The sequence below is a fragment of the Myxine glutinosa genome, chromosome 9, assembly GCF_964187855.1.
Source record: "Myxine glutinosa chromosome 9, kmMyxGlut1.1, whole genome shotgun sequence".
Classification (NCBI taxonomy): domain Eukaryota; kingdom Metazoa; phylum Chordata; class Myxini; order Myxiniformes; family Myxinidae; genus Myxine; species Myxine glutinosa.
Window position 1 is genome coordinate 100,892,734 of NC_136269.1, and position 16,801 is coordinate 100,909,534.

At 44.1% G+C, this 16,801-nt stretch overlaps 1 protein-coding gene across 3 annotated transcripts in view; it reads left to right on the forward strand.

Moving 5' to 3' along the window:
- The window catches only part of LOC137435185 (uncharacterized), a 367,117-nt gene extending 356,735 nt beyond the window's left edge, over positions 1–10,382 (forward strand). For all 3 annotated transcript variants that reach the window (XM_078784578.1, XM_068128743.2, XM_078784579.1), the window contains one exon: positions 4,084–10,382. In XM_078784578.1, the coding sequence (XP_078640704.1) occupies positions 4,104–8,588 (4,485 nt within the window). In that variant the 5' untranslated portion in view covers positions 4,084–4,103 and the 3' untranslated portion in view covers positions 8,589–10,382. The remainder of the gene's footprint in view (positions 1–4,083) is intronic.
- The last annotated feature ends 6,419 nt before the right edge of the window (positions 10,383–16,801 follow it).

Below are 16,801 nucleotides of genomic sequence, written 5' to 3' on the forward strand. Positions count from 1 at the left end.
GATTGGGGATAGTTGGGAAGTATTGAGGAAATAGGGGAATATTTACAAGCGGATATGGATGGATGCATATCCCATATCCGCAACAATATAAACATTGCAGTGCCGTATTGCAAAATAATAATAATAACTTGCAGAGGTACCAGGCATTGCCGGGCAATGTAGGGACGCTCAGCTGAGTGGAATATTAAGAGATTGGGGAGAGACAGAGAGGGGTGGGGGAGAGACAGAGAGGGGTGGGGGAGAGACGGAGAGGGGTGGGGGAGAGACGGAGAGGGGTGGGGGAGAGACGGAGAGGGGTGGGGGAGAGACGGAGAGGGGTGGGGGAGAGACGGAGAGGGGTGGGGGAGAGACGGAGAGGGGTGGGGGAGAGACGGAGAGGGGTGGGGGAGAGACGGAGAGGGGTGGGGGAGAGACGGAGAGGGGTGGGGGAGAGACGGAGAGGGGTGGGGGAGAGACGGAGAGGGGTGGGGGAGAGACGGAGAGGGGTGGGGGAGAGACGGAGAGGGGTGGGGGAGAGACGGAGAGGGGTGGGGGAGAGACGGAGAGGGGTGGGGGAGAGACGGAGAGGGGTGGGGGAGAGACGGAGAGGGGTGGGGGAGAGATGGAGAGGGAGAGCCCGGGAGGTGTGTGTGTGCGCGTGTGTGTGTGCGCGTGTGTGTGTGCGTGTGTGTGTGTGTGTGTGTGTGTGTGTGTGTGTGTGTGTGTGTGTGTGTGTGTGTGTGTGTGTGTGTGTGTGTGTGTGTGTGTGTGTGTGTGTGTGAGTGTGAGGGAGAGAAGGTGATGGGGAGTTAGCAAAAGAAAAAAAAGACATGCTTTATGACACACACACACACACACACACACACACACACACACACACACCAAGTATAAAGGCAGCTCTCGACTTGAGAATGGGTTACATTCCAGAGCTTTGCAAGTCAAATTATTGTTTGTAATTTGGAAATTGCCTTCTCTCCACCCCTCCCTATCCTCCCCTCCCCTCTTCTCCTCCCTGTACATTGATGCTCATTGAAGAGCTGAAACAGAATGGATACGGACAAAAAAAACAGCAGAAAGAGGTAGGGGGAGAAGGGAGGGGAATGAGTATGAGGAGGGGGGAGAAGGGGTGCAGTGGGAGTCCAGAGGGAGGGTGTGGGATGGGAGGAGGGGAAAGTGTGAGGTGGAGTCCAGAGGGAAGGGGTGGGGTGGGAGAAACTATATAAATATGAATGGAGATCACACATAAAGGTGAAAAATGAGATTAGGAATGTAATTGCTGAAAAAAGGGCCCCTGTTGACTGTATCGCCATGGCTTTCAAAAGCAGCTTGCAAAGCTCTGCGATCCTGCTGGTTAAATGATTACCTCCGCCACCAAAGGTGGATGGAGGTTATGTTTTCACCCCTGTCTGTTTGTGAACAAAATATCTCAAAAAGTTGTGGACGGATTCAGACAAAATTTGGCAAAAATGTAGCGTATGTCACAAGGACAAAAAGATTAGATTTTGCTGAAGATTCGGATTCGGATCCGGCTACTCGAATTTTTTAACATACGCTATATTGGGAGATTGATTCTTTACCATTGGGAGATCGGGCCAAAAACGATACATAGCAGGATATCTCAAAAAGTTGTGGACAAATTTGGACGAAACTTGGTGGACCGGTTGGGTGTCTGACGAGGACAAATAGATTCGATTTTGGTGAAGATCTGAATCGGGATTGGGAAACGAAAATTGTTTAACTTTTAAGTGATTCTTGACCATTGAGAGATTGGGCGAAAAGCGATATATAACATGATCTTTTTAATAGTTATGGACGAGTTATGACTGGGCTTGGGAGATGAGTTGGTTGGGTGACTAGAACAAGTCGATTACATTTTGGTTCAGGTCCAAATTCAGATCCAGCCTATCAGTGGGATACAAAACATAAACTGTTCAGCCTGGCGAAGGTATGTGCTCTACCGAGTGCCGTTCTCATTATTTTATGTGATTAGAATAACGGTAGTCTCCCAGTCTCTCTCGACACCGCCAGCCGTACACACCGACTTGCGCAAAAAGCTTATCCATGGGTGTCCCATTACCAATCAGCTTGCTATTGTTTGCCAAGCCAGCCATCCTTTATCAACCATTTTGTCAGAGTGCTCGATTGAGTGCTTAAGCCACTTGGCGAGTGCTCTACAAGCTGCTTGGTAATGGAACATACCCCAGCGCATGTGCTAGACGCATGTGCTAGATGGAGCTTGGTTTGCATGCCCATAATGCCACCTTTGGATATAGAAGAAAGGCTGCGACCTTTCAATATGCACGTTTCACATTGTTAGCCACCAGAATGATCTAAAGCATGCATGTGGCATGGGCATGTGTTTGCGCAATTCCCAAATGTACAATGATATATTGCCAGAGATCAGTGTACAGTTCACGACTTCTTATTGGCTGTCTAATTTTAGGAGAGATGTAGATGACCAATTTGATTACATGGTGCTGCTCTAATGATTGTATGGTGCTGAGACTTTATCTCAGAGAAGGCGTGCACTTCGGGTTCCCATAATTTTAGGACTACAATAATTATCTAGTTAAAAGTTGAAAATTGTGCAGAGCGAACAATTGTTTTGGAAAATGCAATAAACATGTTAATATGTGAAGCAATCTTTCTTAAGCAAACATTAAATTGTCCTTTTATTAATTTTCTGCAAGTTAGTCGGTGGTTGATTAAATAGCTGACGGGAGGGAGTGTTCTGTGATTACGAGTTGCGAGATTGCTGGTATGAAAAGCACTAAAATGTGATCTGTGGATGTCGTGAGAAATAATTTAAATGTGGATACTGGTTTTTATGAAATTTGATTCACCTGCAAATAATGTACAGTTGGACCACCAAAATTTCTGGTGAGCCACAAAAATATCTGTTTAGGTGGCCCGGCAAATGACAAAAAATATCCCTGCATGGTCTTACAAATTTCACCAATGTTTTGCCCATGTGTAGGCAGTATCCAGTGTCAGGTCATGGGCACAAATGACCTCCCCCCCCCCCCCCCCCCACCCCTTCCCCCTCATGGGGGAGCAGGAGAAGAGAGACTGATTACTTGCCAATACTCCAGAAGGGACCAGGTGTTTCTATTTCTTGAAATTTGACCAGAAGACTGTTACCAGAATGCTAGATGTAATCATTAAAGTCTCTTGTGATGAAAATTATCAACCATCATTATCATCGTCATCATCCCTACAACCCCAACACTCTTTGTAAATATATATGGCACAGCACCTGAAATATATATTATATATAATATATTGAACTGAAATTCGTAATTGGATAAAGTTAGGGGGAAAGGGAAGGAGGACTTAGACTAACAGTGATATTCATGGTGAAGTCCTTTATGACCCCTTAAATATTGTTATGAATGATGGATCAGCAAGTCCCGAATTATAATTGATGCAAGTGATGCTTTGTACTTGTGTAACAATCTTAAACTTCAAACTGCAAGAGATGACCATAATTTTTTTTCTTCTTCTTTGCGTGTTAGACAAAAGATTCATGATAAATTCTGCACATACTCAAGATTTTAAAAAACTCAGAATGTTGAATCAAAATGTTTAATTCTTCCCTTCTTACCATATGTTTGTTGCATTTCCTTCCTTCCATTTTACTTTTATGTCCCTAACCTTTCCCTCTTGTTTTTTTCTGGAATTTCATTGCAACTTGTACCTGCCCTCTCTCTGATTTGTCTGAAATATGGGCATGCAGTATTCTCTTGTAGAAACCTTGATGTGGCATGCTGGTTGATGAAGCTGTTGTTTTGAAAGAAAAAGGAATACAAAGTAGTCCATATTTATGCTCGTTTTTGTAGTTGCAGTGAAGATGACCAACTTACTAGAGCACTTGTCACATGCTCGTGATGTCCTTTTGCTGTTGACAGCCATTTGCAGCAATTGGTTCGATTGAGTCGTTTTATTACTTTTGCCCCTTTCCAAGGTTTCATGGCTGCAGATATTAATGTTAACAACTTGTTATGGAATGCCTCATTCAAATTTACTCTCCCCTTGTGTCCCTCTCCCCCATCTGTGTTTGCTCGTGTGTGCATGTGTTTTCTGGTGCGCACGTGTGCAATCCAGTATCGACGGAGTGCTCCACCATGGCGGTGGTCATTTGCATGGAAGGACTGCCCGATGCGGCAGACGCAATGGATATCCGCCATTTCTTTACGGGTCTTGCTGTCCCAATTGGAGGAGTGCACATAATTGGAGGGAAGCTTGGAGAGGCGTACATCACTTTTGAGAGCGAAGATGATGCACACCTTGCCATGATGCGCACGGGAGGCATAATAATGGCATCGAGGATCCGGCTGCTGCAAGCAAGCAAGTCTGAAATGCTGAGTGCCATTAAATGTTGTCATTCAAGTTCTGAGGGATGTTCGTCGAAGATGAGGACAACCAGGAGTGATGAGGAAGATGACCCAAGGATGCTTCCAGCTATTTCCCATAATGTCGATTCCAGCGAGCATCATTTGCCACTTGGACAATTGGGAGATGCAGGCAACTCCGGACCCATGTTCTTACCCAGAAATGACATCCGGTCTGCACCTTCACGGTCTACATATTCACTGGGAATTCGAGAACCGATGCCCAACCCACAGAGGATGCTGCTGCAGAGGCCCCAGTTGCAGGAAGTTTTCCCTCTGGGGACAGCACAACATGAAAATCAGACACCAACTCACTCCAAGGATCAAGATTTGGATGCAAGTTCCAACAGACTTAGTCATCTTGGAGTGGATGCTGTTGGTTCTACTTTGCCTGGATTGACATTGGCATGGTCAAAAAACAGTGAAAGATTCTCCTCACCTGGGGATAGAGAGATTTTGAATAACTTTCGAGAAGATGATGTGAAAGATTCTGAGGATAATGTTGTCCTTCACAAGAGAAGTCTTGTAACAAGTAGAGGAAATGTAATTGATCCTGAAAAATGTTATTCTGCAATTAATTGCCCAGCTCGAAAGTTAAAAAGGACGAGATGGGATTTAGTTAGCAGTGTGTCCAACCCACATGCTCTACAAAAGCCTGCAAATTTAAACTTGAAACTTTCCCTCGAGTCAAGTATTCCAAAAGATTTCAAAGGAACCGAAATGGAGAAGCCTTGCATTGAGGGTACATTCTCTCAGGCACCAGCATTGCCTGCATATTATGGCAGAATTGGTAAAGATGTCCAGAAGAAACATCATAACAGCATGAGTAAGGACAGCATGTTAAGAGAAAACTGTGTTCAGGGTGATGTACCACAAAGGGAAGAATGTAGCAGGAAGGATCTGGATTATGACAAAAGTGTGTGGAGCAACAATGAGGAGAGCAGTGGAAGTTCAAGAAATAAAAGTACAACTTCAAATACATTAAAAGATTTGGAATTGTTGGATGAGCAAGAAACTAAATTAACTTATGAACGCTCCTCTTTGTCCCTTGATGTTGCAGATAATGTGTATGTCCTGATCTGTGCACTCCCATCAAATGTAAATGACGATGATATTTATTTATTATTTCATAAGTTGAGAGTGGATTGTGTGGTTTTAAACAAGAATCGAAAAGGGGAGTGCATTGGAACAGCTTATATACGTTTTGCAACACCAAGTGATGCAATTGCTGGATTGCAGCAACATGGCAAGTACATTAACCATCGTGGAGGGAGGTGCAAAGTAGAGGTGTATACAGCAACTGAGAATGATTGGAGCATTGCACTTCAGAATGCATCAGCTCAACTGCAGTTGCGCTCATCACGTCGCTCTCGCTCTTGCTCATCGCCTCGCGACTGTTCTCCATATCATGGCCGTTATTCACGTCGCGACCGTTCTCCACTTCACGACCGTTCTCCACTTCGCGACCGTTCTCCACTTCGCGACCGTTCTCCACTTCACGACCGTTCTCCACTTCGCGACCGTTCTCCACTTCGCGACCATTCTCCACTTCGCAACCGTTCTCCACTTCGCGACCGTTCTCCACTTCGCGACCGCTCTCCACTTCGCGACCGTTCTCCACTTCGCGACCGTTCTCCACTTCGCGACCGTTCTCCACTTCGCGACCGTTCTCCACTTCGCGACCGTTCTCCACTTCGCGACCGTTCTCCACTTCGCAACCGTTCTCCACTTCGCGACCGTTCTCCACTTCGCGACCGTTTTCAACTTCGCGACCTTTCTCAACTTCATGACCGTCCTTCACTTGGCGACCCTGTTTCACTCTGCGACCGTACTTCATTTCGCAACCTTTCCCCACTTCGCGACCTTTCCCCACTTCGCGACCTCTCCCCACTTTTCAACCGTTCCGCACTTCGCGGCCGTTCCGCACTTCGCGACCGTTCCCCACTTCGCGACGGTTCCTCACTTCGCGACAGTTTTAAACTTTGCGACCGTTCTCCCCCTCGCCACAAATCTCCCCATCACTCTTATTTGAGCTCTTATTTAAATTCACAACATCTTTCTTCAAATGATTCGCGTTTAACAGGACCACACGTCCCATCCACTTATGAAGAATCGCAATCACCTCCTGAGCCTGTCACGGGTTTGCCCAGCTTCACTAATATAGATTCCAATGGAGAAAAAGAGTTTATGAAGTACAGTAAAATGTGTCTGCTTGTGCAAAATCTCCCAAAAAATGTTAGCAAAACGGAAGTGCAGTTTTTTTTTCATGGGTTTGGAGTTTCAGAGGACTTCATTCTAATATACTCTAAAGATGATGTTAGTGAAGCCTTCGTGGCATTCGACTCTGAAGAACAGGCTTCAGTTGCTCAACATATTCAAGGCAGGAAACTAGCTGGTCGGATAATTCGCCTGATCCCAATTGCAGGCAATATGTATCATAGGTACAGACATTTTATGTGTGACAAGTCTCAAGTAGCATGCACTGATTCACATTGTTTGGCAAATAGAATACATGCCCCTGCTATTGTGACTGGAAATCCACCATTACAATCAAGTTCTTTTTTTCCTCAACCACCTGTACGGTTGCCTCCTCCTCCATTGCAACAGCCTTTGGTCGTTCAACAACCTCCTTTTGCTGGAAATCCTCAGTTTGAACCAAATCCTGTTTTCTTGCAACCACATTTTAGATATCCTCCTTATCCACCACCTCCTATTCCTCCCCCATCACAACAGCCTTTTGTTATGCCACAACCTCCTTTTGCTGGAAATCCTCAGTTTGAACAAAATCCTGATTTCTTGCAACCACATTTTAGATTTCCTCCTCTTCCTACACATCCTAATCCCCCTCCATCACAACAGCCAATGCCACAACCTCCTTTTGCTGGAAATCCTCAGTTTGAACCGAGTCCTGGTTTCTTGCAACCAGGTTTCAGTTGGCCGCAGCCTCCATCACAGCAGCCTTTGGCAATGTCACAACCTTTTGTACCACATGGCTCTCAACAAATTAACCATGCACAGATGACTGCAGATCTGACACTTCAATTGCCGTATGGCTCTGGCTCACAGCTGCCTTTCACATTTCCACCAGGAACGCTATGTCTTAACAACATAGGCGCAACCAGACAAAGAGACTCCAGTTCAATGCTGCAGCTTCAGATAGAGAAGTTAATTGGAAACTGCGACAAGAACAAAATGTTGGCATTAACCCAGGAAAGCACACATCAAGTAAGATTGAATGCTCCTGGCAACAAAATGAATTTTGGAAACCAAGGATTGGTGAATCCCAATGTTAAAAATAAAGACACTGTGATGTTTGGGAACATGCTGAAAAAATTCAATGGGGAAAAATTATTGGAGGTACAACAAATACATAAAACAAAATTTTTTGTACAACATGGTCAAGTTTGCTTACAAAAGGAGGAGCTACAGCGAAAGGAAAAACTGCAAAAAAAGGAGAAACTGCAAGGAAAGGAGAAACAGCAAGGAAAGGAGAAACAGCAAGGAAAGGAGAAAGAGCAAGGAAAGGAGAAACAGCAAGGAAAGGAGAAACAGCAAGGAAAGGAGAAACAGCAAGGAAAGGAGAAACTGCAAGGAAAGGAGAAACAGCAAGGAAAGGAGAAACAGCAAGGAAAGGACCAACAGCAAGGAAAGGAGAAACAGCAAGGAAAGGACCAACAGCAAGGAAAGGAGAAACAGCAAGGAAAGGACCAACAGCAAGGAAAGGAGAAACAGCAAGGAAAGGACCAACAGCAAGGAAAGGAGAAACAGCAAGGAAAGGAGAAACAGCAAGGAAAGGAGAAACAGCAAGGAAAGGAGAAACAGCAAGGAAAGGAGAAACAGCAAGGAAAGGAGAAACAACTCGGAGAGGGGAATCTGATTCCCAGGCAATGTTTTCAGAGAGATAAAGCTGCAGGTGATTCTTCAATCATTAAAAATCAGGTTCCTGGTCATCATACTGAGTGTCATACAAATTTGCCATCTGGGCAAACAAAGGTTCAAATGGGAAACCTGCCATTGAAGGTGAATATTCAGCAGATTATGGATTTCTTTAAAGGCTATCACATTATTTCAGATTCTATCAAAGTAATCAGAGGGGGCTATGCATACTCATGTCGTGCAGTTGTTAGTTTTGAAAGTCGTGAACAAGCAGCCTTGGCTGTTCAAGGTTGTGACAGAAACCCAATTGATCGTCAAAAAGTCTTCCTCAGGTGCCTGTGATATCTATTTTTTTTCTTCATTTAATCCCTCTTGTTGCTTTTCGTCTGCTGACGAATTCTGTTTTGAGTGTCACCTGCCACTGCCAGGTGGTTGCATTTATGCTTGTATGACATGAGCATGCTTATACTTCAGAGAAGTTGTTTGACCTCCTTTCTTTGACTTGGTTTCATTTTTTAAACCCCTTTTTTTATCTCATGCAATGTTAACTTTGTGTTTTGTTAAAATAACACTCACTTTCTTTATTCTCACTGCCATCTCACTGCCATGCCTTTACATTCAGTGATCGACCACTCCTTGCACACTTACAAACCTGTCTGCTTTCAAGATAAACTGCTTTAAAATCTCACGAGGTATTGGTTCGTGACTTTGTTTGGTAATTCCCTCCCCTTTGTTTTGGTCACATTTAATGTTATTATGGTAAAGACATCCACATGTTGGGATCAAGAGCAGCCTTTAATATTTCGTTCGGAAAAGGTAGTCGAGCGATTGAGAGGCAAAATATAGTTTGTCACAAAAATGGAGCATCAATTTTCTTGTACATAAATCTTGCCCTGATGGCAAAACATAGTGAGGCTGATCGGCATATGATGTTTTTCCTTGCTAGAAATTAAATTGGTTGTTACTTGATAGGTACTGCCTTGATGAATACAAGCGACTGTATGATATTTTCCCCAAATTAATAAGTGCAAAAGGCAGGGAATAACGGAGCAAGTCCAAAATTGACAAACCCATTTGACAAAGGAAGGTTTTTTTTATTTTTTTATTTTTTATTTTTTTGTGACTAGGTTTGGTTGTCACTAGGTTTTGTCATCCTCAGTTGGGATTTGATGTTGGGGTAAAGATAACGTGGGAATTTGATGAATAAAAAGCAGAAGATTGAAGCTTAAATAAACTTAATAAAAACAAGACAAAAAAGGCATGCATTTTCCATCGTCACAAGTACACAAGATAAACATTATTATAATTTTTTTTGGTTATATATATAATAACCATATTTCTCGTTATATATATATATTTACAACCGGTATTTAGTTTTGACACGATTATTTTTCCTCAACTTAATGCTGCAGACTTTGCTAAGTAGAAATGTGATATATATATATATATTTTTTTTTTGTTCAGTTTTTATTCTCAAGCAGAAGCGTTCTTGTGTTTATTTTTTTTTCACTCATTTACTTTTGTCAATTTCATTCTTTGTTGCAGCATTTTGTTTGTTTTGATTGAACCATTTGTGAGATTTTTTTTTCATGCTAATTTTCTGTGCCTATTATTTGGTTTCCTGATAAGGTTAATTAATGCATGTTTAAAGGACTTGTGATCCATTTATGTTTTGTACTTCCGCATCTTTTGAATATGCACTCCAGTACTTAACATTGTAGAAGATAATGCTTACCGGTACTTGGCTTTACTTTTTTTTTTTCAACACCCTTTCACCATATGTTGATCAATTACTGGTAAATGGATGCAAAAAAGTACCTTTTGAATTCAGGAAAGCTGTAAAGGAATAGAAAGTAATCTGTTTGTGATGGATTTTATTTACTTCATTGGCCCCACATTGGCATTTTAGCATTGATTAAAAATGTGTTTATTATAATTATGTTTGAAACTAAACTTTTGATGTTAAACATTTGACATATTGAGATAAGTTCATCTAATTTTAGTGCAGGACAAGCAACGTTATTGTTCTGTATGTATACTTTGCTTTCAGATCAGATATTTTTTGTCCTTCAGCTCTTGCAGTCCTTCTTGTTGTATGTTTTTTCAAAATACAAATAAAAACAAGTGTGGAGTCCCTGTTTTTCGTTAAAAGAACATTGAAGGAATGTATTTTTTAAATCTCCCAATAATATGATAATCTCATGCTAATGTCATGAGGAATGTTCAGGTTTTCATTGTTGCTGCAGATTCCACTTGTATTTGGTTATGCATCACAACCTCAAATGTTTTTTTCAGATGGTCTGTTCAACAATCATTTTGGAAATACAGAGCTGTTGATTCACTTGGCACCAAAAATATTAGCCCATGTTGTGCTTTATTAAATCAATAATAGAAGGATAAAATTTTTTTAAATATGTAAGTGAATACACAAATGAGAAAATGCCAAATCTTCCCTGGCAATGTAATTAATGTTGGGGGGTTTGCTGTACTTTGCCAGTTTATTTCACTTCAGCTCTATGAAACGCCTTTAAGTGTTATTAAGGCTTCATTATTGATGTTGTTATCAATAAGTTTTTTGGTGTTTGTACCTCCTGTGCATGGAAAATATAATACGTGATTGTAATTTGGCATATTTGGCCCTGCATCAACATGGGGTTAAGACTCGTGGCGGTGCCGGCACAATGTTGAAAAACATTTGGTGCATGTGGATTTCCCTTTTGGAACTGCTTTTATCCCAAATATAAAAAAAACACCTTTAGAGGCCATTTTTCCCCGCAAAGCAGGGGTTGGCCTTTTTCGGGAACCGTGGTTGTTGTTGTTTTTCGGTCCCCTTTTTGAAGCAATGTTTTACGGCCGGATGCCCTTCCTGACGCCAACCCTTTTTGCCGCCTTTAACGACAAACAGGGAATTACCAGTGAGCTGGTACTCAATCTGGTACTTTTATTTTTACTGGTACTGGTACTGGTACTTTTATCCCAAATATACTGAACAAAATTATAAACGCTACATCCGACATTTTGAAATAATTTATGAACGTTACAGTAAAATATCACCAATATTTTTCTGTATGTGCAAAAGGTTGATGAGTCTTGAATTTGAGTGCATAAGGGTGTTTAAACGTTTTCAATCTTGTGGCACTCCCGTTATGAGATATTGCTCCCACCAGACGGGTGTGGCATGTACTGTCGCGTTTCAAAGAGCGTGAGCATTACTCAGACACTCCTTGTACTGGGGACAATAAAAGGCCTCCCAAAAATGACAAGATTTGTCAGACGTCACAATGCCACAGATGCCCCAATTCATGAGGAAGCACGCCATTGGCATGCTGAATGCTGGGATGTCCGTCAGAGCTGTTGCTGCACAGTGCAATGTGCATTTCTCCACCATCAACCGCTTGCGGCGCCGTTTCAAACAGTTTGGCGTGACAGCCAATCAACCACATGCCCGCAGACCACGTGTTACCACACCAGCTCAGGATCGATACATCCGGCTCCTGCACCTGCGTGATCATCTGTGACCAGCGACACAGACAGCACAAGAGACGGTTGGTCTGAATAACCGACGAATCACAGGACAGACCGTACGAAATCGTCTCAGAGAAATCAATCTCCATGCCCGTCCTCACCAGGGTCTTGACCTGACAGATGTTTGCCGTCGGAACCGACTACAGTGGGCGAACGCACATTTTCGTTGGCCCTCGGCATGCTGGAGAAGAGTCCTCTTCACGGACGAATCCGTAACGGATTTATCAATAGAACCGTAACGTTCATAAATTCTTTCAAAATGTCGGATGTTGCGTTTGTAATTTTGTTCAGTGTACTTTGTTTGCTTCAACACAGTCAAGATTAATGAACTTTATGTGGATCCAAAATGAATGGATAATTCGTCGAATACATTTCAGTAATTATTTGTACTGGTGTCTAGCCATTTACACTTTTCTTATTGGACGGGTGCATGGCTATTTACACTTTTCCTATTGCAAGCGTGGCAGACAGTATATTTTAGCCCCTCAATTCTCACCTACCCACCCTCCCAACTATTTATGATAAAAGGAAAAGGGCTGAAAAGGGCTGGATTGCATCCAAATGGGTTTTGTTCATATTTTGACCAAAGTTGGTGTGAATGTTTAAAATTGGTGCGAAAAGTAATGCAGATACAGTTTTGAAACTGACCTCCACTATTCTCCCTGATCATACAGTGCATTCAGAAAGTATTCAGACCCCTTCACTTTTTTCACATTTTATGATGTTGCAGCCTTATGCTGAAATCGTTTAAATTCATTTTTCCCTCATCAATTTACACTCAATACCCCATAATGACAAAGAGACGGCGGCAGGGATCACTCTCGCGAGATCTTGGAGACGGCGGCAGGGATTTTCGAAGCTCCACACGGTCTCCACGTTTTTCGAAGTTAAGTCTGTTCACAATTGTATTTTGTCGAAACTGTATTTATCTTTCGGTGTGTGAAGTTATTGTGTGCAACTTTGGTTGTTTCTCGGTGTTTATCTTTCATAAATTGATCGTCTGTTTGCCGTGTCGTGTCTTGAGGCCTTGTACAGTGTGCACTGTACAACCTTGAGGCTTTGTTTTTTATCTCAGCGGTCCGTCTTTTGTGATCCAATAACTTTCGTTCTCTGTATTCCCAGGCTTTTCACCCATAGCCTACCTACTTCCTTGTGTAAATCTCAACTCAAAAAAAAAAAAAAAAAAAAAAAAAAAAAAAAAAAAAAAAAAAAAAAAAAAAAAAAAAAAAAAAAAAAAAAAAAAAAAAAAAAAAAAAAAACATTTTCCTTCTCTGTTATCATTCGTTTATTCATTCTTATTCGTTCGTTCGTTCTTCGACCACGTGTTTCTCCCCCATTTCCCCAGATAGTTTTCACTCATTAACCTTCAATGTTTACACTTTCCCCTCAAGTTATGTATTCCGTCATATTTTATAACACCTTTTTCTTCTTCTTCTTTAAAAGGCTGCTTTCGACTTGCTCACCAAATCAATTCATCCCAAAAAAAATATCCATCTCCTATAGTGCCTTTTTTCTACATTCCCTAAACTCTCCTGCACTCCATCCTCCATCCAGCGTCCTTAAACGTATTTTTAACTCGAAGGTCACAAGCAACTCATTTTGCAATAAATGTTCGTTTCCCATAAATCGTACACTTTCAAAAATCCAATCTCACCCCTCCCCTCCAAATCTTCCCCATAACCCCTCCCCATCAAATCTTCCCCATCACCCCTCCCCTCCAAATCTTCCCCATCACCCATCCCTTTCAAATCTCCCCCCTTGCCCCCTCCCTCCTAAACGACCCCCTCACCCCTCCCCGCCAAGACGCCCCCTCGCCCCTCCCCTCCTAGACTCCTGCCTCAACCCTCCCCTCCAAATCTCCCCCATATCCCATCCCTTTCAAATCCCTCCCCTTGCCCCTTCCCTCCCAAACTTCCCCCTCACCCCTCCCCTTCAAATCTCCCCACCCTCATTGCTTCTCAATTTCCCCCCTCTCACTCCCCCTCCTCAAAGCGTCCTCCCCGCTTCTTCCCCCTTCAAACTCTCACCTCCATCTCCCCCAACCTTCTGCCTCGCTCTTCCCCCTCCTCAAATAACACCTCATTGTGGCTCACCCAATCACCATCAAACCTTTTGTCCGCCCCATCCTTCCCTTTCTCCGAGCTATTCTGAAATCTCTGACACACCTTCAACAGCTCTCCCTACCTCTTCCACCTCTTCCACATCTTACCCTACCCCTCCTCCCCCCTGTTCTGTATCTGATGCTCCCCCTTCCTCTTCATTAACGGTATGGACCTCAAACATCCGGGGCCTTCGTTCAAACTTAACTGATCTCTCCAAACAGGTTGCTTCTGTCAAACCAGACGTGATCTGCTTAACAGAAACTTTCCTCCTTTATGATGTCTCTGATTCCATAGTATCTCTCCCGGGCTACTCCCTCCTCCGGTATGATAGACCTGAGCCTCGTCCTGGAGGCGGGGTTGCTATCTTTATCAAAAACTCTCTTCCTCACTCGCCCTGCACTGCACTCTCTCCACCTCACCCCCAGGAATACCTCTGGCTACGGCTTCCCCTTCGCTCCCACCTCTTGTTCATATGTGTGTTGTACCGTCCACCAAACAGTGATGACTCCATCTACATCTCGCTGTCTGATGATATGGACCAACTTCTATCTACTCATCCCAACTCTCTCTTCCTCATATGTGGTGATTTCAACTGTCATCATGCCAGTTGGCTGGGTGTGGGTACCTCTCTCACCAGCCATGGCTCCTCAGCAAAGGACTTCTGCGACTCACTGGGACTGACACAATCTGTCAATTTCCTGACCCGGATCTCAGTCAACGGAACATCTTCTCTTCTGGACTTGGTTATGACTAACTTCCCTGAAAATGTCTGCTGCTCTTCTTCTGCTCCGATCGGATCATCTGATCATGTCCTTGTTAAAGTGGACATCTCTCTGACCATCCTCAGGGAGCCTGCTCAGCGTCGACGAGTCTGGCATTTCACTCAGGCCAACTGGCACGGTCTTCAAGCAGCCATCAATCATCTGGACTGGTCTCCCATCTCTACCACCTCTGACATCAACTCATCCTGGGAATTCTTCCAAAGTAAATTGCTCTCTCTCATGCACAGATTTATCCCATCTCGTCTTCAGTTGTCATACCCTTCCTCCCGTCCATGGTACACGGAATCTTGTGGTGAGGCTGTTGCCCAGAAACAACTTGCCTTCGTCTCCTGGAAAGCAAATCCAACGGAAGGAAATCTCATTTCCTTTCACAAAGCCCGAAACAAGTGTGTGTCCACCCTCAGGAGAGCCAGGAAACAATATCTCTCCATTCTCAAGACCGAACTCTGTTATCTGTCTCCCTCTTCCAAATCCTGGTGGCGTCTGGTCAAATCCGTTTCTGGTGTTTGTTCCCCCTCCATCCCCTCCCTTACCTCAAACGGCTACACAGCTGACTCCGCACGTGAAAAAGCTGAATGCCTCAACTCTGTGTTTGCCTCTAAATCTTGTGTCCCAAACCCATCCCTCTCTGTACCCACCATACCCAGTCGTACCCTGCTGCTCCTGGACTCCGTGTCCTTTCCTCCTGACAAGGTGGAAAAGTTTCTGTCAACCCTCGACTCTGATTCTGCAACTGGACCCGACGGCATCAGCCCACGGGTCCTAAAATCCTGCTCTGCTGCTCTATCTCACCCTCTCTCTGTTCTCTTCACCCTCTCTTTTGCTCAAGGTCAACTGCCATCTGCTTGGAAATCAGCCAACATCACCGCTTTGCACAAAAAAGGTGCAAAAACAGATCCTAGCAACTACAGACCAATCAGCCTTCTCCCAATTATCAGCAAAGTCATGGAATCCATCATTGCTTCGGATATGAAATCTTTCCTCTTCTCCAATGGCTTGATCTCTGATCATCAATTTGGTTTCAGACCAGGTCACTCTACTCTGGACATGCTGCTTCTGCTGTCTCAACAATGGATGGAGGTCCTCAATGCCAAACAGGAAATTAGAGCTGTCTCCCTCGACATATCACGTGCCTTCGACACGGTCTGGCACCCCGCTCTGCTCACCAAACTCTCCTCCTTTGGTATCCATGGAAATCTCCACGCATGGCTGGCGGACTTCCTCTCTAGTCGTCGTCAACGTGTGGCCCTGAATGGGTTTCTCTCATCTCCTCTTCCTGTTCAGGCTGGAGTTCCCCAAGGCAGTGTTCTGGGCCCCGTGCTTTTTCTGGTCTTCATCAATGATCTCTCTGACTCTCTCGAAAATCCTCTCTATCTCTTTGCTGATGACTCCACTCTCTGCCGCTCCATTCCTCTTCCCTCAGATCGGCAGTCTGCTGCCTCCTCACTCTCTGAAGACCTGGACAAAATCACAGACTGGTCAAACAAGTGGAACATGTCTTTCAATCCTGACAAATCTCACACTCTTACTATGTCTCTCCGAAAAGATCGACTGGACAACCCTCCCATCTACTTTCTCAACAATCCTCTCCAAGAAGTTCTGTCGCTCAAGATTTTGGGTCTCACTATCTGCCATGATCTTTCTTGGGAAAACCACATTTCCAAGCTGGCCTCCAAAGCCAGTCGCCGACTGGGCATCCTCCGTCGTGCGAAGTCCTTCCTCGGCACACCTGAGCTCCTCACCACATACAAGGCTTTCATCCGCAGCTCAATGGAATACTGTTCTCCCCTATGGGCCGGTGCTCCTGCCTCACACCTAGCTCGGCTTCACGCTGTTGAAACCAAAGCTTTCAGAATTATTGGAATCTCCCGCGATGAAGCTATCTCTGAGGGCCTTTCACTCACTCACCGCAGGCAGGTAGGTGGTCTTTCTGTCTTCTACCGACTCCTCTCCGGCCTTGCACCCCCAGCTCTCTCTGTGCTCTGTCCCCCAAATATTCCTACAGGTCGCACAAGATCTGCCAGCAACCCTCTGATGGTTAAACTGCCGAAATCTCGGCTCTCTGCTCACCTTCACTCTTTCATTCCTCTTTTCTCCCGCCTCTGGAACAAACTCCCTCACTCCCTTCAATCCCACTCCTCCCTCC